The sequence below is a fragment of the Mastigoproctus giganteus genome, chromosome 2, assembly GCF_048544385.1.
Source record: "Mastigoproctus giganteus isolate SK-2022 chromosome 2, ASM4854438v1, whole genome shotgun sequence".
Lineage (NCBI taxonomy): Eukaryota > Metazoa > Arthropoda > Arachnida > Uropygi > Thelyphonidae > Mastigoproctus > Mastigoproctus giganteus.
The window spans coordinates 216,845,762-216,873,122 of record NC_143576.1 but is presented as its reverse complement, the minus strand read 5'-3'; the positions used below and the strand labels follow the sequence as shown (position 1 = coordinate 216,873,122).

General features: G+C 39.0%; 1 protein-coding gene across 1 annotated transcript in view; it reads right to left on the bottom strand.

The window, feature by feature from the left end:
• LOC150090090 (monoglyceride lipase-like) overlaps positions 1–18,670 on the bottom strand; it is a 38,694-nt gene extending 20,024 nt beyond the window's left edge. Inside the window, exon 1 of the mRNA XM_090368964.1 lies at positions 18,393–18,670. Within this exon, the coding sequence (XP_090225090.1) occupies positions 18,393–18,511 (119 nt within the window). The 5' untranslated portion in view covers positions 18,512–18,670. The remainder of the gene's footprint in view (positions 1–18,392) is intronic.
• Between the last annotated feature and the right edge of the window lie 8,691 nt (positions 18,671–27,361).

Below are 27,361 nucleotides of genomic sequence, written 5' to 3'. Positions count from 1 at the left end.
TTCCTCGATTCGAATTTATATCCCTCAGGGTGCGCAATCTGAGCAAGAGGAAGAATCCCATCAGCATTGAGCCTGCTCAAACCATTTAAGGCCTTAAAAACCTCAATCAGATCACTTCGCAGGTGCCTAGTCTAAAATTTTATTAAAATCCTTCCATTAAGAGAACAGTTATTACATGCGGACGGACGGGCACGTTGAAGACAATAGATGCTTTAATATTATATTTTTTTTCTTTTCTTTTTTTTCATGAATACTCATGAAAACACGTTTCTTTTCCCTACCATAGCACACTAATCTGTCATGTGAAATATCAGCACGAGTTGTTTCAGTGGCGCACTACAAATAAACCCACAACACCGGATCGACTCGAGTTAGAGCTGGCCCTCTTTTAATAAGGTAAACGAGACAATATCCAACTTACTGACACCAGTGAGAGAGTAGAAGGACCGCAAAATAAAACGAGAATTATTATTATCAACATTAATAATTATTATTAATTTGAACAGCACAAAACACTTCTGATTATTTTCTATAAAAACTGATAAAATCAATCGAACTAATGTACTTTACAATACGCCATGAAAGGTAGAAAAAGATTTAAAAAAAGAGGGGTGCACAATTAACGTTTCCCCAAACCTGCTCAAAGATGGTGATTTCTGGATAAAAGCAGAAACCACTCCTTCATTTGGGATGCAAATTAGAAAACCGCGAGAATATGAAAATGTGATGAAAGAATGTACAGCAGGAGGACCTAGAATGTATTGTGGTCGATGGTCAAAAGACTTTTCAAAGAACTCCGTTTCTCGCACTTTTCATTACCATATTTCAAGAGTGCTCCACCTTTTCAAAACAAAAAAAAAAACAACGGCATAATAGCAATCCCCTCCCCCCCTTTTACGTCTGCTTGGTTTACATCTAAGTTTCGGATCCGGTTTTAAAGTATACCGTTTACCATTACTTGCTAAAACACCAAATCCACGCTGAAACTAATATTAATTTCCAAAATTAATACTCTCAAGATTATTTTTGCAACTCTCTTTTTTGTTGGTCCCTCATTCATTGCCCTGGTGCAGTTGCACCACTGATCTTACACAATCCTCTCCTCTTCACAAGGCAAGTACTATAAGGACTACGATGGATAAATTTTGTTAGTAGGTGCTCAGACGTCCTCCCTACAGTCTTGGTTCTTTCCCCATGTGTTCAGTTATCTTTGGATCCTTAAAAAGTCTGAAAGTTGAGCTTTTGCACAAGGATAATTTAAAAAACCTCAGTAATCAACTCATTTTAAGCTGCAACTGTCTGAATTGTATGCCAGGAGTGGGGCAAATTTTCTGTCTAAATACGTAATGATGATTTGTATAATTTTTGGCAAAGCAACCCACAACACACATAGTTTTTGTTTCATTTGAACAAACATTATATTACAAGTTAGTTTAATGTACGTGCCTTAATGTACGTGCCTTAAATTTCAGGCGCGTTAGCAAATAGCAAATAAGCCATGCTTTATAAAAACAAAGATTTAAAAAAGAACGACTTTTATGCGCAAAGCGATAAGAACATTTCGTTCTGTACATCCTCCATTTTGTCCATTCACAGAGCACAAGTTGTTCTAAAAGAGCGAAATATAAAATTTCACGAAAATGCATCCCCCGGGAGTTGAGTTATTACATGCGGTCGGACGAACAGATGGATGGACTGGACATGGTGAAGACAACAGACGCATTATGTACATATGCTAAGCGCCTAAAACGAAGGAAAAATTGAAATACAGTCATTAAATTGAATTTTTTAAAAATTTCAATTTAATGATCCAAGAAGAACACGCCACAAACATCCGTGCTGGAGAAACTACCCAACAATCTTTACTTGTTGATATCTGCGACCGAAATATTTCATTAGCAAGTGACCTAAATGGTTAATAATGCCACTACTACTAACCGCCCGGGGATTCATAATCAGCCTTTGGATACTCGATGACAGTACAGTGATGCAATCTTCTGAAAAAATCTCGTATGAATAACGTCAAACAGTGTCAAGAATTGGGAGAGGAAATATTCATCTCCTTTTAATTAAGTATATCACGCGGTGATTTATTCTCAATAATTTAGACACAAGCTAAAAATACATTTCAATAAGCATTACAGGAAATGTATATTTAAGTCCACGAAGCGAATTAGTGCTGAACTTAACAATGTGAATATAATTAAAATTAATGAGGAGCCAATTACGAGAGCGAATTAACAACTCATGAAGGCTTTAATGTTGGAGTCGACACCATTTTCTAGTACTCATAACGCCAGAACCTTTAGTTGTGAGTTCACCTTGGGGCATACGGAATCTATCCAATTATAAGGAAAAAAGCAGCAAAAGAGATAAGGGAACCTTTGGCTATAATTATGAGAACATCCATGGATTCAAGAGAGATCCCTACAGATTGGAAATGTGCAAATGTCTCTCCTATTCATGAAGGAAAGCTCCAGGGAAACCTTCCTTCATGAATAGGAGAGACATTATTTTCCCTGGAACAGAGACTTCTGTTCAAAATTCAAAAAATAATTTTGATATCATACACTTGGATTTCAGGAAAGCTTTTTGATACATTGCACATAAAAAAAAATGCTATACAAATTGGAGCATTGTGGTATTAAGGGCAAGTTATTGTAAGGGATAAAGGGATGATTAAGTAGGAGAAGACAGAGAGTGGTTATTAATGAACATTGCTCTTCTTGGACTAATATTATTAGCGGAGTCCTTTAGGGTTTCGTGTTGGGCTCTTACGATTTTCAAAATTTATTAAAGATTTGAGCTTGGAGGATAAAAGGTGAGGAGGGTGGAAGGGAGTTAATAACAGGGTATGCACCTGCAACAATTTGGCAGATGAGTTTAAAAGTTTCAATTGAGGTGTAACATTGATTAAAAGGTATTGAAATGCCTTTCAATTGATTGAAATGCACTTGGATAGCATTAATCCCAGAATAACATACCAGTTGAGTGGTACATTCAAGGTACTGGAGAGCGAAAGAGACAAAAACGTAATTCTACAATCCAACATGAAGTCCTCTAAGCAGTGCACAGAGGTTGTTAGAACAGCTCATGCGGTTTTGTCAATGATAAACGCGAACTTTGCCAGCAGGGGAAAGGAGGTGATTATCCTGTTGTATAAGGGAATCGTCAGGCCGCATACAGGTCTGGATACCTCATTTTAGGAAAGATGTGGACTTGTGGAGTTGCTGGAGCGGGCACAGAAAAGGGCAACAAGATTGGTGAGGGGAACAAAGGGGGCTCTTACCAAGATAGGCTTCAGTTCTGAAAATTTCAGTGTCTTGAGACTAGACACCTGCGAGGCGACCTAATTAAGGTGTTCAAAGATTTAAGGCTTTGAATGAATTGAGTAAACTCAATGCTCAATGTTAAGAGACCAAGGGTACGAGGCGACATGTTTTTATGTTTTTAAATTGCGCATATTTTGTAGTCGATTTGTTCGTTTGCCGGACAAGAAACATGTTTTCAGAAGGAAAAACCATGAACATTTTGCCTAAGGCCGACTGACTGAGGAACGTTGTGAAAAAGGTCCATAAAAATTCTTCGTGTCATTGATGGATTCGAACACGGCCATTTACCACCCAGTGTGGGAAGGACGGTGATTATCTCCACTGTGCTACCAGCAAGGGTACTGAACATACTTAAGAGTTTGTGCTAGGAAATGAATTATAGTGGCATCGTCGGACTATACATATAATGGAAGAAGCCGAGATTTGTTTTATATCCCAATTTCAATGCATTGATTATGGCTTTAGTATATCTTGTACACATATGAACTACATTGTTTATAATTGCTTACGGTGACACCTAGACAAGTATTCATCTCCACCATATATTCTCTATTAAATGGAATCTAAAAAAACAGGCCACTCTGCCACGTGGGGAAAAACACCCACAGGGGATGTTTGCCACTTGGTTCCCCGTCCCTAGGCTCATTAGAGCCCACGGACGGGGAACAAGGCGACAAACATTACTACTTTACTAACTATGCATCAAGCACCAACTACGCTCCCAATGGATGGAGTGCAATACCATTGGGAGCCATCACTACCACCATTGGCTGCCCACACCAGGAGAGAGAGAAAAAATAATAAAATAAATAAATAAAAAAAACAATAATAATAATAATAAAAAAATAATAATAATAAAAAAATAATAATAATAAAAATAATAATAAAATAAATAAATAAAAAAAACAATAATAATAATAATAAAAAAATAATAATAATAAAAAAAAATAATAATAAAAATAATAATAAAATAAATAAAAAAATAATAATAATAATAAAATAATAATAAAAACAATAATGATAATAATAAAAAATAACAATAATAATAATAAAATAATAATAAAAAATAATAAAATAAATAAATAAAAAAACAATAATAATAATAAAATAATAATAAAAAATAATAAAATAAATAAATAAAAAAACAATAATAATAATAAAATAATAATAAAAAATAATAATAACAATAAAAAATAATTACTGAATAAAAAAATATATATAAATAAAATAAAAATAATAATTACTGAATAAAAAATATATATATAAATAAAATAAAATAAGAATAATAAAAAAAATAAAATAAAAATAATAAAAAATAAATAAATTAATTAATTAGGAATTTATTAAGTTACACACAGAGCGTACAAATAAAGAAGAAATATATGAGCTTTCGGCTATATGGTAGCCTTCATCAGAATTAAAAATACATGAATGGCAGTTGGAATGGAGATGTGCACTGCCAGGTGCGTGAGACGCGAGGTTTAATTGTTTGTTGACGTTTGTGGCTGTGACGCATGATGACGTGGCCAGCGTTTGTCCAATGATAGAACTACTGACTCTGTGATCGGGTTGACTTGGCAACCACTGTTCCTGTTCAAGGATTTATCCGAAGATTTTATATTTAACGATTCCAACCAGGTACGCTTTAGGTAATGGTGGGATCTGTCTACCACCACGACATCGCGGTGTGGGTCGATGTCGTGGTGGGTTGTCCAGACATGTTCGGCGATAGCTGAGTGTTCTATATCCGCTAAACGGATCGCTCTTTTGTGCTCCGAGAGACGTTTCTCGAGTCGACGTCCAGTCTCTCCAAAGTAGCAGCTAGTGCAGTCACGGCAAGAGATGCGGTAGACCAAACCGCTCTGCAGAAGGGTGGGGACAGGTGTTTTCACGTTGGAAATGAAAGAACGCAGTTTCTTGCCTGGGAGTTGGATGCACTTTATTCCGTGCGTTCTTAGGATTCTACCGATCTGTTGTGACAGGTTGGGGTAGTATGGGATAAATGCCCTCGTGGATGGCTCGTCACTGTTGGTGTTGTAGTTGGTCGTCACGATGTCACGTGTCTGTAGATCACACCTGTCGAGGACGTCAATGGGGTAGCCACACCTGGTAAGGTCTACTTTGACCCTGGTGACCTCTTTGCGTCTTTCATCAGCAGAGCTGGAGTGTGTCCAGGCGCGAGTAAGTAAGGTTCGGGCAGTGGAGAGGAGGTGGCCTCGCGCGTGTGCTGACTGGAAGTTGGTAAACTGGCCAGCACACATGGGCTTACGATAAACTGTAGTCCTCAGGTATGTGCCTTCACGTCGGACAAGTGTATCTAGGTATGGTAAAGAGTTGTTCGACTCCAGCTCAATCGTGAATTTTATGAAGGGCGATAGTGAGTTGAGGTATGATAGAAGTCGCTGACCTGAGTCTCTAGGGATGACCACGAACACATCGTCAACATAGCGACACCAAAAGGCGATGTGATCTGGTGCGTGTGCAAACGCACGTCCCTCTAACTCCTCCATCACGATGTTTGCTGTGACCGAGCTGACAGGGGAACCCATGGCCGTGCCATGTATCTGCTGGTAGACTGAGTCATTAAATATGATCGCACCCCCTGTTAAGCACAGTCTGAGGGCGGCGGAAATGTCATCGGGTGTGAGACCAGTTCTTTCGTTGAGGGTTCTATCATTGTCCAAGAGTTGTTTTGCACAAGAAATGGCAAGTTCCACAGGGATGGAGGTAAAGAGCGATATGACGTCGAACGATGCCATAACTTGATCCTGCGAGATGGATACGGTGCGAATCCTTTTTTATGAATTCAACACTGTTGGAGACGGTGTGGGTGGTCTTGCCAACTAGAGGAGAAAGAAGTCTCGAGACAAATTTAGACAGCTCGTAAGTCGGTGATCCACAGCAGGATACAATTGGTCTCAGTGGTGTGTCTTCTTTGTGCACTTTCGGTAGGCCGTAAAACCGTGGGATCTGACATCCGGAGGCACGGAGGTGATTACGGGTTGACTGTGTGATCTTCCCTTGTTTCAGCCAACTGTTGATGAGGATATTCACCTCTGATTCCCATCGTTCTAAAACTCTGTTGGGGTTGATGGTAAATTAATTAATTAATAAAAAATATAGAATAAATAAAAATAAGAAATAAAAATAAATAAATAAAAATTCCCTCATTCCTCGCAAAGAGGGACTAATCCCGCATGAATCAGCCAACTCTCTGATGCCAAAAAAAAAAAAAAAAAAAAAAACAAGCGAGGAGTGCAGGAACACAAAAAAAAAAAAAAAAAAAAAAAGAAAGAAAGAAAAACCTCATTGGTTTTTCTTTCTTTCCTTCGACTCCCACAAACATAATCCCCGATCAGTAAACTCTCTGATGGCAGCAAAAAAAAAAAAAAAAATAATAATAATAAAATAAAGTAAAATAAATGATAAATGTACAGGAGCAACTGATACAATGTTAAACTAACCAGAATTTACCAAAATAGCTAATTGCCTCCTTTTCCGAAAAAGTCTTTTTGCAAAGTCTTGTAATAACTGAAAATACTCAGGATTAGATAAGAGTACCTGTTCATTCCTTCTATGTAGATCAGGCACGTGAGTACTGAGAGTTATTCTTAACTGCTCATACATTGGACAATCGAACAGCACATGGTCTCAAGACTCTAACGCTTGAAAAACACGATGTGGATCAAACTCTAATCCTGACTCACATAATTTACTTCTCAAAGACCCATGAGCAGTTATTAAATAGGAAGCTTCCATATCCATGTAAAACCACTTATTTTTCTTACGATCAACGTTAAAGGTCACATTAGGGATAAACATCCTAGTCACAACTCCTATCTCACTAATATTCCACCTATCTTGCCACATACTAATTAATTTAAGCATTGTATTCTTATGAGATATCTTCCGATCACTCCCAATATCATTAGTAATGTTCAAAAAAGTTACCTGTATACCCTTCCTAGTATAACAGCTAAATGCCCTATAAACAATATAAAGATCTAAAGGAAGAGCCCCTGCAATAACCTGCAAGGCATTGGTGGAAACAGTTTTAACATGCTCTCAGTATAGTTAATAACATGGTTCTCTGCAAAGAATTTATTTTATTTCTGAACTTAACACTTTTAATCCGCCTAAACCAAACAGATGAAAAGGAAGACACGATAGGCAAAAATATGGATTTATAATACAGCCAAAGAACCTTCTTATTCAAGCACCATCGACACCAAATCATCCGCGTAAGCTATCTTATGGCAATCAGACTTATCATCAGCTAACCACAAATTTAATACCAAGTTCCAGAATACCGGGCTCAGCACCGATCCCTGAGGGCAGCTCCGATTTACATTCCTTTCGTATTTCAAACGTTGTGACCTAACTGTAATTTTCCTGTCACACAGATAACTTCTAATCAACTTATAAATTAAATCAGGACACTTCTTCAACCTCAAAGATAGTAGAACATTCTCAAACCATACGGTGTCGAATGACCCTTCAAAATCGACAAATAAAGCCAATAAGTACTTACCATTATAATGCATACTAAAATTAACTGTCATTAATCACATCTTCAGTAGAACACCCCCCCTTCATAGTAAAACCACATTGACCTTTAAATACAAAATTCCTATATAGAAATAGTTTCTAATCTTAATAAAATTAGCTTCTCAAACACTTTCCCAAAATTTTTCAGCAAGGAAATCGGTGGATTTTGATGGATTGTGATATTCAGGATACTGAATATCACAATCCATCAAAAATATCTGGTCAGTGATGGTCTTAATAGTAGTATGCCAGTCAGAGGACTCCCTATTATCAAATATAACAGTGGTAATTAGATTATTAATATTTAATTTGTTTCTGCAAATCTTAAATAACAGGCCCACGGGTCACTGTTGCCAACTGACTGGAGTTGGCAACAGTGCTTTGAGTTTATGTGAATAAATAGCCTTGTGGTACTGTTTTCTCTTAATCCTAAATAACCCCCTACTAACCAGGGCAACAGTCTCACCCTGAGCTCAATCTTTGATACCTCTTTCTCAGGCTAAGCACCTCTGCCCTTAGACTAGATAATTCCCTAGACCACCATGGTACATTACGAGAGATAACTCTTCTCCTCCTAGCATTATGTAAAGCAGATTGCACAAAAAAATACATACTCCACAGCACTTAAGTTAATCAAACTTAGTCTCACATCAGTTGTTATTAGGCCATCAAATCTAACCCAATTAATTTTCATAAAGTTAAACCTGGAACCTTTCTGCAAATTTGGTTCCAGGCAAAGGTGGTCGATGAACGTGGCCGTCGACGTCTGTCTAGCATTGTTTCAGCCAACCGGAGAGTGACAGTGGCACAAATCATCGCCGACTTCAACGAGGGGCCAGAAATGTCTCCACTAAGACCATCAGGCAATTATTAGCCGCAATTGGTTATGGGAGCCGCCGACCAACCAGAGCCCATTGCTAACACCACGACACAGGACTCTACGTCTCAACTAGGGGAAAGAACTTCGGTACTGCACCTTGGATGATTAGAGATGGGTCTCCTGGTCCGATGAGTCCCGTTTTCAGTTATTTCTAGCGGACAGGAGGGTGCGTATCTGGTAGAAACCGCACAAAGCTATTCGCCCGTTATGTCAACAAGGAACTGTTCAGGCAGGTGGGCGGTCGGTAATGGTCTGAGGCGTATTCAACTGGCACACGGTGGGAACTCTCGTACGTCTAGATGCAACCCTGAGCGGTCCAGGTTACGTGTCCTTCCTAGCACACCATCTACATCCCTTCATAGTCATCGTGCACCCACAGGGCAATGGACTCTTCCAGCAGGACAACGCGCCTCCCCACAGAACCGTGATGACTAGAACATGGTTCGAAGAGCATTCCGCAGATTTTACCACCATGGAATGACCTGCCCGTTCACCGGAGATGAACCCTACGGAGCATCTTTGGAATGCTGTGGAAAGGTCCTTTAGAGATTTGGATCCTCCACCCAGGAATGGGAGACGGAATTATGGACAGCGGTGCAGCAAGCATGGATGGAAATACCTGTGGAACGCTTTCGTGAACTAGTGGACTCAATACCTTGCCGTGTGACTGCCCTTATCCGGGCGAAAGGTGGGCCTACCCGTTACTAGGTAAGTATCCCATGATTTCTGTCCACTCAGTGTACATAATCATAATCTTACTCTCACATAACCTTTTATAATCAGGTTATATTGTATCTATATACACCTACAGCGACCTTTATTAATTATCTCTATTAATCTTTGTTAATTATGAATAACAGTTTATTCATAATTAATAAAGATTATAAAATTAATAATAATACAGTACCATGCAATAAAAATAAACCCGTATAAGTAAATTTTCAGTTTTATCATTCTTGAAAAAAAAAAAAGCGCATAGAACTGTAAAGGATTACGCAAGGTAGAGATGTTCGTGGTGAGCGAAAGATGCAACGAGTTATATGGGCTGAATGGTAGGTCAGCGAGCAACAGTTGACATCGCAAAACGATGTAGGGAATGCAAGAACAATATCCCAAATGTCGATGAGCCGCACACTGAAGATGTATGATTCCACAGGAGACACGGCAGATGAATTTAATTATTCGGGTGGCCTAAAAATAATAGTTTGGTCTTTTATTTTTTGGTTCCATAGGAGATGACCCAAGAGAAACTCTCTCCTTACCGCTGATCATCGTCGACGGCAAAGCTGTGATGTCAACAACATTGCCCATATTAAGACAACACTGCCACCTGCCCACTGCACAGGCAGGTGGTGTTGGTGTCTTAATATGGGGCATGTTTTTCGGCAAGAACTAGGATCCCTGGTGCGTATGGACCAAGAAATCTTACGGAACCACTTAGGAGACCAGGCGAACCCTGCCATGTCGTATCGTATTTTTTCCAGGTCAGAAAAAGAGTTCTTCTAAGACGAACGCGCTGTGTATCGGGCCCGCACGCACTGTGCACAAGTGGTTCGAGGAACGCAGTGAAGATATCATCCATCTTGATTGCCTCCAAATTCGCCTGACCTCAGTCCAATTGAACACCTGTAGGATTTTGGAACGGGAGGTGAGGCACGCATCCGTCATTTATTCCGACACTGTGGAAACACCTTGCAGGAAGAATGGATGAGGATTCCTACGGAGTCTTCATACATCTAGTGGAGTTAATGCCTAACTGTTTCCCGCGCAAACGGTGGCCTAACGAGGTATTAGGTGGTCATAATTCAGTGATCACTCAATGTATGTTGTTGTTGTAGGATACCATGCTACATCCTCCTGAGACCGATTAACTCAGACAGGTTGTGAAAAAGACCAGTAAAAATTCCTCGCCTCATTGAAGGAACTCGAACTCAGGTCTTTTCCACCCGGTGTGGGGAGGACGTAATTATACTAACTGTCCTACGCACGAGGCTTCATTTTGTATAGCTGTCATGCTCAACATGATAGAAATGTTAAGTCTAACAGTGTTCCATTATTAAATAACGCTCAACGCCAGACGAGGGGGGGCGGTGTTGGTAACCTAGTTCTCAGTTTTGGGGAATCGGCTTAATCTTAATCAGCAACATTTCTTGGAAGACATGGCAATTTAGACGGTATCGGGCAAAGGCTGCTTGCTTTGCTGTGCTTTATCCTCCCTAAAAAATTGGTTTTTCATCCCAAAACATGCAAATTGATCATAGAAAATACGCAGTTTAGAATACCACTGTAAATTGCTTGTTTATACCGACGCCTCATGGTATTAGTTGCCTTGGCAGAAAATCGAACGCCAACAGCATAGACACGTCGCATCAATAGCTTCCTCAGATTCTGTACACAGTTCTCTCACACCACAGAATACTACATTTGGGTTGGTGTCCTTAAAATCCTAGATTCAGTTCAAGAGAGCCATTAGCTTATTTCACTGCACTTCCCCCAGACTCAAAGCTCAGTCCACTTCCTATCATTCAGACGCAAGTAGGGCTGTAATTAACAGGCTGCTCAGCGACGTTAAGAACAGTAATACACTAAATAGAAGCGAAAGGTTGGAAAATGCAGTCTTCGTCGATTTAACTCTTTTTGATTCTAACAAGAAGCCCCTGTTCGCTCTCGCAGACATTTTTTTTTTTGTCTAATTCGATTGTCAACTGCAAGTAGGGAAACCATGGAAACGATCAGGCGTTGATCTATTAAAAGTGTCCTACAAATCACTTTCGTTTTGCCTTATCAAACCAGTAAACCAGTTGATCATTAAACGCCAGCATTGATAACACTTCGCTTGCAGAAATGTCCCATCCCTAATTGACTTCTAATGACTTGCTTCCATTATCGCTCTATCTATTACATCCATCCTCTTCATTTCTGTCATACTCGAGGCTGGTGACCTGGAAATGAAATTGTCTCCGTCATCTTAGATTACAAGAGAGTCAATTTGGAAATTTCTTACATCTGCCGAGGAGAAAAGAGTGAATAAAGGAATAACTTAAATGTAGAAGGGAAATGTAGTGAAGTAGTACTGAAAATCCATAAAGCGTCACAAAGTAAATAAAATTTCTCAATTATTTGCTGTCTTCAACATTGAATAACTGGTTGGGGTGGCATATAAGAGAAGTCCAGGTCGTGTCAATTCTCAGCATGACGTATCACACAATAGCTCAGATTTATAGGCCTATCATTAAAGAAGACTTACTCAATTAAAACAAACAAGGCAGTAAAAAATCTTTAGCAATAAAAGAACTACATGATAAAAAATAACCGTAAAACAAAATAAATATTTGCTTTTTTTTTTTTATTTTAAAAAGACAGGGTGAGCGTAATTAAAGTTCTCATTTCAAACCTGAAAGGGTCCACTCGGAAAAAGCAACATATGGTCTTTCAAGAGACAGCTGTGATTAGAGTAAAGGCTACGCTGCCATTGTCCTTCTGGTGATGAGTTTAGAAACTATTTTTTCAAAGGCTTTCCTGTCCGTTTTTTTCCTTTGTTTAACATGTACACTGACTAGCCCAAAAATTAGAAACCTTTATCCAGTAAGGTCACTTTTTTGCCAGATTTACAGCCCGTGCCCGTCGTGACATGTATTCCATTAGGCGTCAGAAGGAGTCCAGTTCCAGATTTCACCATTCTTCCACTAGGATATTTGTCAGCTACTGTGTGGTTGGTAGAGAACTATGAAACTGCACACTAGGCCTTCTGTTGTGAGGCATAATTTACTTTAAATTCTTGCAGTCTCATTCTTGGACATTCTGTGGCGTTCGTCCTCTTAGAGCTGCATTCTCCTCACATCTTCCACATCTTCCTATTTGATTCTTATATACTTTTGGGATGGTCGCTTTCGACACACCAGTGATTTCCTTTGTTTTCTCAATTGTGAATCCTGCTAAATGAGCTCCAACAATAATCACCTATCTTACCCATGACCAGATCGACCCAAGAAGCCCAAGAAAGCGCACAGTATTTATCTGACAGCAAGGAACTTGTGATATAATTTTTTGACAAGTGAGTGTAGACTCTAAATGTGAATTCAATCCATCAGTTTTCTTTAGGTCGACAGAATCCAAGGTGTACTTTTTTACAACAGAAGACAATGTATCAGCTACCAAATAAGGAAGCTCTGCATATATTTTAAACTTTTCATCCCAAATTTTTTTTTTTCCCTTATGTACACCCGAGAATAAGAAAGTAAACATCACAAGGAAGACCATTTTTTAAAAAACCTTTTTAAGTAACTTGGGTTGGGTTGAGTCATATAAATCTGTATAGACCGGAAGGGCCCTTCCAGAAAATAGAGACCTCAAGTTACCTAACAGTAAAGCAAAAAATAAGAGCATTATATTGCGTACTCTAAATTCTGTTTACAAAAACTTCCCATCCTGTAGAGAGATGCTGTTAGTAACAGAATCCCAGAAGAGAGAGAGAGATTGAGAGAGAGTAAACAGAGATGTCAAGAAAGGTTACCCTGAGTGCTTTGTCAAAAAGGCATGTCTCAGCTTCAACACGCTCTCGACTGATAGGTGGGAAAAATAAAACAAAATAGAGAGAGGAACCCATCATGTTTGTCTATATGAGGCACCGGACAGGTAATAAACATTGAGTGAACTAAAAAATTAGTTGTTTCCGAAGGAAAGCTAACTGAATCCAGAACACGAACTTCTCTGATAAGAACCATCCACTGGAGATAACTCACGGCAGTTTAAAAATAGAGTGAGAAAGAGGGAAGAGGAAATGCAGCCATGAAGCAATTTATCCGGCCCTTGAAACACTTATAGTTGTACATTATTAATAATTCGGTCTTTGATTGTGCTGGATAATTAGGAACATTGCAGTGTTCTGCAAAAATTTCAATAAACCAAACTCATTTCACAGAGAAAAGCTATTTATTTCGATTTAATTCTTTAAAATTCATGTGATGTCCATTTTCTCAATATACTGTAATTGGATTTAACGAAGATCTGGACTATTTAAAACTACAGAATTTTTTCTCTCGGGGGTGATTATTCACTTCAAAATATTCCCATTGAACTTTTCTACTTAAAAATAATTGCCCACTTATTAAAACTTAAATGGAACTTCAGTGGTGGACAACAAGAAGTCCCAAGTAAAACTAATACGGTCTAATTTCCACTATATTTTTCAAAGTGATAAATAATGGATCCTATTTGACTCTCGTTTCAAAATGGTTGATCGAAATAAAATTTCTTCCCACCTCCCTTTCTAACGTACTGACAGCTTGATTTCGATCAAAGAACAAATCCAAAAGTTATTAGCCAAGGCATGGTCTCATGAACCCGAGGTGAAACGAAGAATTCGTTCCACCTCGTCTCACAGGTACTCAACCGCATTGAGATCTGGTGACTGAGGAGGACATCGCAGAAGGCTAAATTCAGTCTGACGTTCGTTGAACGAGTTCCATACAATTTTTGTCTTGTGACAGGGCACATTATTCCGTTGGAAGACTTATTCGTCGATGATACACTACAACCATGAAGGGATACCCCTGGTAAAAAACAATTTCCAGGTACTCTGTGGCATCAAAATGTCCATTGGTATAAGGAGGCCCAGCGTGCGCCAAAAAACACTCCCCACAATATTTGCACTGTCAGCACCAGCCTTCATTGTTCACATTTGGCAGGATGGATCAGTGGACTGATGTTGTTTTCGCCAAATTGTGATCATCCCATCAGCTTGAAACGGCAAGAACCATTAGACCAAGCAAGCAACGATTTTCCAATCCTCCACTGCCCAGTGCTGATGGTCTTGACTCAACTGTATCCGTATATTCTTGTTTTTGGCTAACAAGGGAACCTAGTTTGCCATTGTCGGCTGCGATATTCCATCAGGGACAATACATGGCGAGTTGTGTATCCTGAAATGCCTCTTTGGCTGCCACTATTGTACTGGATTGTTGTTTGACTGGCTGTAACCGTTCTGTTACCATACAGAAGTTTTGTTAGCTTCCGCTGCCTTTCGCATCGATGAACTGTTTCCGACCACAGGATCGCCGTTAGCTGGATGTTATTTGGTTATTGGACCAATCTCGATTTCTCCGAGACACAGTTGTACATGAAAACCCCAGAACGGTTGCAGTTGTGCATTATGTTTGTAAATTGCGTGTGTTCTCTGGTCGGTTTGCCGGTTTTACTGGACTTAAAATCCGAAGAACCGGGCAGGGAAAGAAAACAAAAAAACTTGCTATTTCCTCTCGAGGCCGACTAACTCAGCGATAGAGTGAATAAAGCCTATAAAAATTACTGGCGTCATTGACAAGATTATAGCCGGGCCTTTTCCACGTGATGTGGGAGGGTTGGTGATTACAACCACTGTGCAACCCACAAAGACTAATGAAAAGGGTAGGTGCATGTAATCTGTTCGCAATAAACAAACACGAAAGTAGCAGTCTGGCTCTTATCTGTCGTTCAGATAGATTTACAATTACAGTATAATTAAGCTTTCCTTTCCTCTCGTCTAGAACAGGAATGGATAAAATCTGGCCCGCAGACTGGGTACTGGAATTCAGGACGCGGTTTTATGAAGCTTGCAGGGATACTCGGATTTTAAAGACACTTTAATGTGGTCACTTTAAAATCTTCCTACCCAGTTCCTGGCTAATAGTAATTTCCCACTACTGTTGTGAAAGAATCATCTTTGCCATTTCGGACGATTAGCTAGAAGTTTTTCCTATCATCAAACATCGTTAATGTATGCAAATAGCCTTGACTTACCCATGTGCTACTGGAATATCTTTTTCGCGTGTTAGACTTTCCTTGTTTCGTAAACACCAGATAGTTCTGGAGGAAATCCGCTGCCACTGCTTCAGCTCAACTAACTCCGCAAAACTTCCAAGAAAATTTCCACAGATGGAAATTTTCTTGGAAGGCTGTAGCAAGAATCAAAAGAGAAGCGCTTTCCCTCCCGGCATAAACACTAAAAACAAATTTGCATCTTTCAGAGCTGAGCTAAAGATAATCTATGAAAACGAAAGGTTTATTTGCGCTGCAACAGTCGATATCGTACAGAAATGAGACAGAGAAAGTATTAGCCTTAAAGCGCAAGGAAGCCACAAGCTTTTGCTGCACTATCCAAAAATAAAATAATAATAAAAATAAATAATAAATATATAAAAAGAAAATAAACTATTTGAGTCACTTCTCACATAAGTATCTATCCAGCTGACGTTTAATTTTCCCAGGCTGTCAGCCTCAACTACCCTCGGAGGTAATTTTTCCCAGTAACTAACAACTCGCTGATGAAAGAAAGCTTCTGCAACCCAATTTAAATCTTTTCCCCCGTAATTTTAACTTATATTCTTTATTCTGGAACATCATTTAAAACAGTGAAAATTTCGTCTTCATTCATTTTATTGTCCTCTCAGAACCTTATAGATCTGAATTAGGTCCTTCTAAAGTGCATGGTTGCTAAGCTGTGTAGCTCACATACAGTTTCCCTTTTGCAGAACTTCTTACAAAGCGGTCGCTCGTCTTTGGACCCTTTCAAGAAGCTCGATGTCTTTTTTTTTTAAATGAAGTCTCCATTCCAAATACAGCCTTACAATTGGCTTAAACAGTAGGATTATGACCACCCTATCTCTACAAGAAAACGTTCGATAAATCATCGATAGGATACCATGGATCATGGACCTTCCTTGCCGCCTGTGTACACTGCTCAAACTTCACGTCTCTTAAGTGTATATTATATTCGGATTGCTGTTCCCCAAAGTGTAAGACTTTTCTTTTGCTGCATTGAAACAAAGCTGTCACTTTTCTGACCATCCTTGAAGCCTATTTTTCAGGCCATCCTGAAGGAGCGCTGCATGGCTGATCATCAATCATTTTTCCAGTCTTCATACCATCTGAAAATTTTGACTTCACATCTCTATCCCATTGTCGTATGCCATACATAAAAATCAGAAGCAGCAACAGTAGTTCCAGAACCGATCCTTGGGGGACTCCACGTCTAACGTTAGCCTAATCTGAAGAGTAACCACTAATCGCAACGCTTTGCTTTAGAATCTTATTCTCATTATTGTCAATATCAGTTTATTATACCCTATTATAGCCATCTTACCCGTGATCGTAACAAGTTCCAGCTTATGCAATAACCTCTCCAGAAGCATTGAGTAAAATATTTTGACTCAAAAATCCAAATAAATAATGTCGAAATTATTTCCTACATCCAGTTTATGAGCAACACCGTTAAAATTGCTACAAATAATAATAATAATAGCTGATCGACATAACGTTGCCCAACACCAGCAACCTCCAGAAAACCTACGAAGAAAAGATCAGGACGTATCCAGACATTAGACAGAAAGTCGAAGAGATGTGGCATATGGAACAAGTAACGACCATTCTGATCAGCAACAGGCCTCCCAGAGAACACCTACAAGAACTCCAGAAAGCTGCCATCCAGAACACCTCTAAGACATTCAGAGCGTTCCTCCACCAATAATAGTAACTGGAAGCAACAACCAACCCGCGCACCTGGTACCAGTACCTTCGCGGAATAGAAAACAAACAATAATAAAAATATGATTTTTCTTAAACTTTAAAACCTTGTTGTGTGTCTTTAAAAATTAAATTTTTGTCTGAGCTACAGACCAGTGGGTCTGACTTTAGTGGTAGGAAAAATCTTGGAAGCAAATAAGGAGTACAATATAAGGTTCACTCTTCGTCCACTTCACTTTTAGAACTACCTCTATATATTGGCGATAGACTGGCACTTCTTCAATCCACAGAAAATCTACCAAATCCAAAGATGACCCCGCATACGTTACCTCATAGCCACAGCCAATCCAGGTGCTGACTGTGGCTCTGGGGCGGATGGCTGGTGCGCACTTTGCGAGATGGATTATGTTGAAACTAAGAACGTCGTTAATTTACTTTCAGTATGTTCCCACCAGTTTTGAAAGAGAGTAGATCACAACAAGAAAACGTCTGGATTTCCCTTTTCTGTGGGATAAATCGTTCTGCAGCGAATTTACACAGCGTTTTAGAGAAATACAACGCGTTGTAGGTTTTAGAGGGACAGATGTAGTAGACAGCTTTGTGCCCTTGATACATGAAGGGAAATAAAAACGGATTGCATCATTCAACTAGTTGACCAGGGGCAAATACAAAAAGTATAATTATACAAAAAAAACCAGTACGTTAATAACCTCTGGCATATTATCAACTGTTATAAAGTTCTCTGAATGAAATCCGGTGGTTGAAGATACGGATTATGTACAAGAAAAGTACGCGATGTCTGAAGTGCATTGTGGGAAAAGTTAAAAAAAAAAAAAGAAAGAAAGAAAGAACGTACTAAATTCTTGGAACTAGAACTGATAAAATACCCAGTCAGAATACCAAAAACTGTGCATTAGTACAGCCTCAAGCGTTACAGTAACTGTACCGATGTGATAAAAATGCAATGTGTCACGTATACTCCAACTTTTTGCTATTTTACGTGACCCCTGTTTCAAGGGAGATGTTTAAAAACCATTGTAGATAAAGCGGTTTGCTTAAAGAGATAGAAAAAGAGAGCGTTACACTGGACGAATCTTTACTTTAGACTGGACGTTACACTAGATCTCACTTACCTGGGGTCTCCAGAAGGCTTCCAGTATCTACAGACGATTTTGTAACCATTCTCATTTACGAAGTGTGACGTCGAAGAGCAGCAGGATTCAGATGGTGACGGCGTTCCATAAGAACCCATGTCTCTATCGTTTGATTCCTGTGACGGATCGATAACTGTGGAATTGAAGAGCACCTGAGTCTGAGAACAAGAGTCGTCAGGTAAGTTGGCAAGCAGGGTACAGAGGGAGATCAAAACAACAGAAAAACGTGCTCACAAACCAAGAGTGACACAGACACTGGTGAACATAGTAACACGTGGTGAACGACACAGTCCGCGCAAACGCGCGTCTAAATAAATTCCAACTGTGGTGTCACGTGGTGTCAACAGATACTTTGAAGGACGCAGAAACAACGCATACTCCCATCCCGGGAGCGGAAGTGACGAATTGGTCCGGAACGTGCACACCTTAGTTGCACGGCAACGATATCGAGCTTTTGCTGTTACGTGTGACGTTTCGCCGGTAGCCGTACAGGCAGACGATAAAAGGTGCGTGCGACTTTCACGCGGTAAATGACAGTAGAACGCCAGCTAAAGTTTGCACGCAGTAACTCAAACACTTTCTCAGACAGTCGAGAAGCAACATTGCAAACATGTGGAATTAAACTAATAAGGGAAGGAAGGGTTGACAAAAAATCTATTATCTCATATTAGCGTGTATCTGACATAAGAATACAGGGTGTCCGAAAAGTTTGGAACCAATGGGATTTACACTACCTATGCTTACTTTCATGTTCAACGTGTCCACCCTGACTCTCAACGCATTTTCTCAGCCGGTGCACCATGTTTGTTTGGATTGTCCTCAGCATATTGGGATCGACAGCAACACAAGCCTTGGTAATTCTCTTCCTAAGATGACGAAGATCTCTGATTTTTACAGCATACACCTGTGCCTTCAGGAATCCCCAAAATGCAAATCCAGCGGGTTAAGGTCAGGTGATCGTGGTAGTCACTCATAGCTAAAGTTTATGTCAAACCTTTCTGAAAGATGGGGGGCGTGAAATTTAGGAAATATTTGAAGGGGGCGCAAGGCTCTGCTATTTAAGCTATTTGTCGTCTGGACTTTTATTATCATATTTGGACTCAAATTTTGAATTTGATGTTTAAATGGGACTAAGTATTATCATTTATATTTTACGATTTCTATATTTAAAATTTGTCTAATCAACTGCTTGAGAAAAACTCAATGGAAAAGTTGTCCTCCGTCCTTGGTGTAATCTAAAAACATCATCGGTGCACTTCTGAAAGGAATTTTGAATGTGATTATTGCTCTGGTCCGTTAATAGGATAGGTCTGTTTAGCTGTATGGAACAGCAGGCTGTACAAGGGCAGTTATGTATCGCATATCCTCTTGCAGATAATGACGAAGGAAATAACATTCAAAAGAATTATTTAAAAATAAATTCTCGGATGGAAAGAAGCAATTTCTGCTGCTTTAAGGGGAAAAATATGATATAATAAATTCATTATTGCGCATTATTTAAAATTTATTTAAAGAATTACGCAAAGAATTATTTTAAAAAAAATCTGGGATGAAAAGCAGCAATTCCACGAAATAGAAGTTTAAGGACAAAGAAAAACAAACGCTAATAATAAATTCATTATCAGGAATTTAAACAGAAGTGATAAATGAAACGGGAATGGATATTTCGGTGCTTAACTTTGCGATTTTGGCCGTTTGTGTCAAAGATCAGTTATCAGTAACTTCAGCATCGTAATGGCTGTTGCTATTATTTCCACAATGGCAGACCGAAATAATTTTAATCTTATAACAAAACAGCAGCTACATACCACACAAATATTTTACAACATCCTAAGAATGCTCTTACATCACGAAGGTGATGACACAAAACGCTTAGAGTTTTGTAATTTTCTGTTAACTGAAACTGGAATTTCCTTCTTCCAAGGAAGAAGGAAATCCCAGCTTCCGACATATATATACACCCTTGTACAGCTAGCTGTTCGATACAGGGCCTAACGAAAAGCAACCATCACACAACCGTTGAGTTCGTTTCTTCTTTAGTTCAAATAAAATTTTTACGTTCGTTTCAGAAGTACACCAATGACGTTTTTAGTCTAAACAAAGAACGGGGAACAACAACTTTCCCACTGAGAGAACAGCAACTGATAAGGCCAAATTTAAATTTAGAAATCATAAAATCTAAGCGGTAATACTTAGTCCAATTTAAACATCAAATTCGAGCATTTCATCCCAAATATGACAAAGAAGGTCCAGACGACAAAGAGCCTAAACCTAAAAATAAGCGAGACAGACCCCAATGTGCTTTAATTGAAACGCTTTGTACAAGCCTAACGAACTTGAGTGATGAAAATAAATACTTTTTAAATAATACGTATAAAAATATGGAAATACATTTAACACAATTCAAAGACCACTTACTGCGCATGTGCTTTAAAATTATGGAAACCGGTGGTTAGACGGGTAATTTCGCGAAAGGAAGGTGTTCGCCCCACGGCGCCCGACTAGCCTTCGGGAAGGACCACGCACGTGAAGTGCAAGGGAGAAAAATATCATCATGCTTCGATGTCAAGGTCATTCAGGCCACGGGAATGCGGATAATTTGGGAGGCCAACACCCGCTCCAAGGTAGTAGACTACAAATAATAGAATATTCATACCTTTTGTGCGTGTTATGGTGGAAACTTGTAAAAAAATCACTAATGCCCAAGACTTTGTGAAGGGCATTAGTGATGGGTACGTTGGTGAAGAATTCTGTAGAGTAATAAAATACCCAATCTTATATTAAATGAATTTAGCGCAAGGTTCAGTATTAGGAGAGCTATGTTTATAAGTACGTATCTGAATCCACGCTCATTAGCCAAAAATTAGAAACATTTATTTGCCCGTACAAGTCGTAGCATGGATTCAACAAGGTATCTGAGGTTGTCTAGCTCCAGATTTGTTGGCCATCCTTTCGTCATGATATTTATCAGTTGCTGTATTGTGGTCAGTAGAGAGCTGAAAAGTCGAACTGCCCTTTCCAATATATCTCAGATATTCTCAATCGGATTCAGATCTGGAGAATTAGGAGGCCAGGAAATCATAGAAATATTCCTCGCACCAGCCAGATACAGTTTATCCAAGATGAACAGCTACGTTCTTGTTTTGAAAGAATCCATCGCAATCCGGGTAAAAATTAAGCATTGCAGAAATATATTCATTACGGTAACACAACCTTCAAAGGATACGAGTGAACCCAGTCCATACCAACAGAACATATACCATGCTGTAATACCACCATTACCTTCTTGAGTGGTGACACGAGATAATCTTGATGCATGGCTGCATAAAGTTCACGCCACACTCTCGTCTTATCACTGATACAAAAAAGTTTAAATCGAGTTTCGTCAGACCACATGATCTTTTGCCATTGTTCCACAGTCCAGCGTTGGCGTTGGCATCACCAATCCAGTAAATCAGTAAAAATATCAGTAAAAAAATCTTTCAATTTTTTTACAGATAGAATTGGCTTTCTTATATTCATAAGACTATCAAATTCCAGATTCTTTAATTCTCGACGCAATTCTGTTGGAAATGTATTCTTTCTTTACATAAATTTCTTTGAATTCTTCAGTGGTTTGCTGGACTTTCTATTCTGGCGCACAATTTGTTTTTAAATTCCTTTGGTCTTGTTCTTGGATTTCGACCTTCCTGCCGCATTTTTGTGCCCTTTTTTTTGAGATGCACCCCTTTCGTCTTCCACTCACTTGAGATGGTTGTTGTGTCCGACACACCAGCGATTTGATTTTCTTCGTTTTCACAAATGTGCCACCTGCTAAATGTACTCCAACAATAACACCTTTCTGAAAATCGGAAAGATCACTTGCCTCCCCCATAACCGTAACGACTTCTATTTGCATACTGTATGTTCAATGACGCTAATTTTAAAATGTTTTTAATCTTTTGTCCAGTGAGTGCAGAACGCTCGTGTATAAATCAATGAGTGTATATTAATATTTCCCCCTTTACTCTCCTATTATAATTTAATTCAATATTTCTAGGACTTTTAATCTTGGATTAGAAATCATCGCTGACGCACAATTGACACTACCTCGACACTAGATATCCCTGGCAGCAGGGGACGAATTCAGAATTTTCTAAAAAGAGGGGACTTAACAATGTGCTAGTGAACCATTGAGCTTTTCCACCGGGTGGAAAATACCTGAGTTCCAGTCCCGTCGGTGACAGGAGGAATATTTATGGGCCTTTTTCACACGTGGTCGGTCTCAAGAGAGAGGGTAGCATGGTTTTTTCTCCCGAAAACTCGAGTTTTTCGTCCAGCAAACAGAATTTCGATTTTCTGTTTGCTGGACCCTGATGAAAAGCCGTACCCTTTTGGGTTATCACAAGCATATACATCCAAATCCAAATGCAGACATTGTTAATAATCCACTTTGTTAATAAGACATTGTTATTAAAATGCAGCATATCTTCCGGAAACTCAGGTTTTTCGTCCAGCAAACAGCAAATCGCCCATGGAACACACGCAATTTACATATTACGTACGAGGCTATATGGTCTAAGTTGCTGATGCGCCTAAAACCCTACAACAACCAACCAACCAACGTCTCCGAGAACTCCAGTTAACCCCAGTTATTTGGTTTCCACAATAGTTCTTTTTCCACTGGATTATTATCACCAATTCTTCTTTTCTAAAATACCCGCAATTTTATCCTCTTTTTTTTTTTTTTTTTTCCACCCTTAATTACTTTAACTGATTAGGGCGCCTCCTGGAAGGAAAACTATGTCAATGATAACATCTGAGTTAATCTGAAAGGTGATGTAAGTTTTTTTTCTACGACTAATTTTTAGTGCTCCAAATAGGAGGTAGTGACTTAAGAACAACCTTCAAACAGGTCAAATACTTAGAATATAATGGACCGTACCCTTTAATTTATCTTTGCAAGATGCTAACATCACTGTGGTGACAATCGTGTTCATCTCCAGTCTTGTGGAAATAAGAATTCTCTAAGAAAGCTCACAAATGCATTTGAACATGAAACTTTGCGAAACCGGTGACCCTGAAGGACGAATTGTGAAATATGTGTTTGCAAACAGCGGTAAAGTTTCTTCAGATTTCAAAGACTTTTCACAGACAAACAATAATAACATAAGCAGCATTACATTAAAAGGATCTCGACAGCCTCTTGGCCAACACAAAATTCTCACTTAAGTCTACAGTCGAGTGAAATGGCAGACTGTCTAAAACTGGCTTGTAGCAGACTGTCTAATACGTTGCGACCTAAAAGTGTCCTTCGGGCTGCTCTTTCCAAAACGTGTGGGAAAGTCCGGGGTTCGACTTTTAACTCCTCCTCCTTCCTGCCTGTAACTTCGGGATATATGTTCTCGGGTGCAAAACGTTACATTTAGTATGAAACCAGTATCATACGCATAAATTTTGACAATTTATCCTTGAAGGAATTCACTTCTTATCTCCAATCCATCCTGAGATATGTCCATTTATGATTATCCCATCTTTAAGCCAATCCCTACATAACCATATGTGTGAGTATTCCCAACTCAACAGCCACAAGGCTTTTATTATTTATGTAGAAGCAATAAGACGTTAGTATACTGTCTGTAAATTGCATGAATTCCATGTTTTTTTGGGATGAAAACTCGGAAAAAATCCTGCAGTCCTCATCGACATCAATTAACTCGGCAATGGTGTGAAAAGAAGATGCTCAAGTCTGCTGATGATTTGAAGGTAGGAAGAATGGTTATTTTGAAGTAACATGGCCTGGTTCTGATCGTCAGAACCAGGCCATGTTACTTCAAAATGGCTTTGATCGGTTGCGAATGTGGTCTGAATAATATAGTTAGGGAAGGACGAGTTCCCCCGCCATAATTTATTGGTATGCCACTGGATTCATGCTAAATGCACCGGAAACAGAAGAGTTACTCGTAAGTTAGAGGGAGAGGGGCTAAATGCTGTTCAGGATGAAAAGAAATTAGGAGTCATGATACAGTCAGGCATGAAATTTGCCATTGGTTGGTTGTTGTAGGGTTTAGATTCATCAGTAACTTGGGCCATATTGCGTCATATATAACATGTTTGTAAACTACGTGTGGTCGATTTGCTGTTCGCTGGAAGGATGAGTTTCCGTCCAGCAAACCCGAGTTTCCACGTTGTGAAAAAGATCCATTAAAATTCCTCGCGTTATTGATTGGATTAGAACTCAGGTCTTTTCCATGGTACGGAAAGGACAGTGATCATACCGATTGTGTTACCTACGAGGAAACCTTCGTGGGTAGCATAGTTGGTAGAATCGCCGTCATCCCCCACATCGGTGGGAAAGACCCGAGTTCGAATCCCATCGATGACCGGAGGAATTATTATGGGTCTTTTTCACAACGGGGCTGAATTAGTTGGTCTCAGGCGAGGGTAGCATGGTTTTTCGTCCAGAAAAACAGAAAATTGACTTCAGAAAACACGCAATTTACAGACAATATATACGGAGCAACACGGCCTTAGTCGCCAATGCTCTTAAAATCCAACAACAACCTACGAGGGCGAAATTTAGCATGCAGTGTAAAGAGGCGCCCAAGAAGGCCCATGGTGTCCTGTCTATGATTCATGAAACCTTCGCAAGTAGGGAAAAGTATTTCTTTGTTCCTTCGTATAAGACGACAGTGAGACCACATTTAGAATATTGTGATCAGGTTTAGAGACCCCACTTGAAGAAAGAAATAGAACTCCTACAGAGGGTTCAAAGAAGAGCAACCAGATGAGGGAGGGATGATGCTAATCGATGTCCATTTAAAGAACGCTTATAAAGTGTGGACTGCATGCTTGGAAACTAGACATCTTTGAGAGAGGGAGAGAGGACCAAACCTAACTGAAGTTTACAAGTCCCTGAAAGGGGATCAGCAAAATAAGTGAGGGAAGGGATGCATGTTCTGAACCGGTAGGGAAGCTTTTGGTATTTACCTTCTCTTAACTTTAATGTTATAGATCATTGGAATAAATTACCTGCCAAGCAGAACTGGAGAGTGATGCCAAGTTCAAAGCGGAACTGGAAAGACATTCTTTGGTGATGGGAAAAGTATGAATGATTAGAGTTTTTTTTTTTTTTTTTGGAAGATGCAGAAAAAATCAACTTGCTTGCATGATTTAAATCGTAGTTCTCATATAATGACTTCGGCTCACTGGTCCTAATTCTTACTGAAGGCCTTTGAATGGCCTCCTTTACCAAGGTTATTTATTTCATTAACAGGTTTCCTACACCCCATTGAAGGTCTACTATTACGTACTTAATTTGTTCGCTTCAGGAAGCAAGAACGGTCAACAGGTCAAGACTAACTACTTAATCTGGAACCGACCATCAAAAACAGGTAATAAACTATGCCTAATGGGTATCAAAACAATGCCTAATGGATTTCATTTAAATGTGAATAAAGATCCTAAAAAACTCGCATTTTCGTCTTTTCTTGTAGAATATAGGTCGCACGTGTCTGGTCTTCTTGACAAGAGATAAGAATACTTAAAGGAACAACAAGTACAAAAGTACTTGGAATATTTAAGGAACAGGTGAAGGAGAAAATACTAATTCCTTAATAGAAAGATAAAGTATTTGAAGAACAATTTAAAAATGAACCGTTTGTTTTTAACCAAATGTTTGTTTTGTACTTTACTGATACTTTATTACGCAATAAGAAACTAGTTTAGGAAAAATTAATGGTAATCATTATCACGGTAACTCTGTTCATATACAAAGAGGAGCACGTGGTCCATTTGATTGCTTATCATACTTGAAATGAGTGTTTGCTTTTATTAATACACCTACTAATAGCGAGAAGGTAACCGTTTAGCCCTCAGAACAGCCTAAATTCCTCATGGACTCAACGAAGCATCAAAAGCGTGCTACAGGGACGCTGTTACATGTTAACTCAATTGCATCCCATATTGCCCATTCATTTATCCAACCAGCGAGCAACAAACATAATATTCAGTGCGTCCGCTATACTATACAGTATAAGTATAAAAATAAATAAATAATAATAATTGCCGGATTTCTACTGGTCCGGTTTTAAGGAAATTTGGTAAGGCTCGACAAATCTTCTTAAAAGGCCCAAATTCCAAATTTCATTAAAATGTTCCACTGGGAGTCCAGTTATTACATAGGGACGGACAGACGGACGGAAAAAGAAATAATAATTGCCTGATTTCTATTGGTTCAATTTTAATGAGATTTGGGGTGGCTCGACAAATCTTTCTAACAGGCCCAAATATAAAATTTCACGAAAATTCATCTAGTAGGAATCAAATTGTTATATGAGGGCCGATAAAGAGAAATAATAACTATCGGATTTCAGTTGGTCCAATTTTAATAAAATTTGGGATGGCTCGACAAATCTTCCTAAAGGAAGGTTTATGCATATATACTAACGCGCCTACTAATACACTTATTGTCTTTACCATGTCCATCCGCGTGAAATTCAGCAGCCATTCTAAATTTTATTAAATCAGACCCCTATAAATCGGGCAACTACTTTGTCCATCCGACCCCATATAATAACTTGATAATTTTATAGTTAGCTCTGTTTGACAGACGTAGACTAATCCTAAATTTAATTGAAATCGAACCAATAGAAATCCAGCATTTATTATTTGTTTGTCCGTCCGCATGTAATAATTGGACTCCCATTGGATAGATTTTCATGAAATTTTATATTCGACTCGTTTAGAACGATTTCTCAAGGCGTCCCAAATTTTGATTTTTGCAGTAAGCTGATTGGCAGAACGAATGGAAAAGAAGAGTCGTAACAAGCCTTTTACAGATGATGTTAGAGGACAACGATCATAACCATCCATTATACTAGCAGAGGGTAAACCAGCAGCTGAGTTCATCAAACCATAGTGTCCAGACTCTAGAGGTTGAAGGTGGTTCTGTTGGATGCTCATCCACT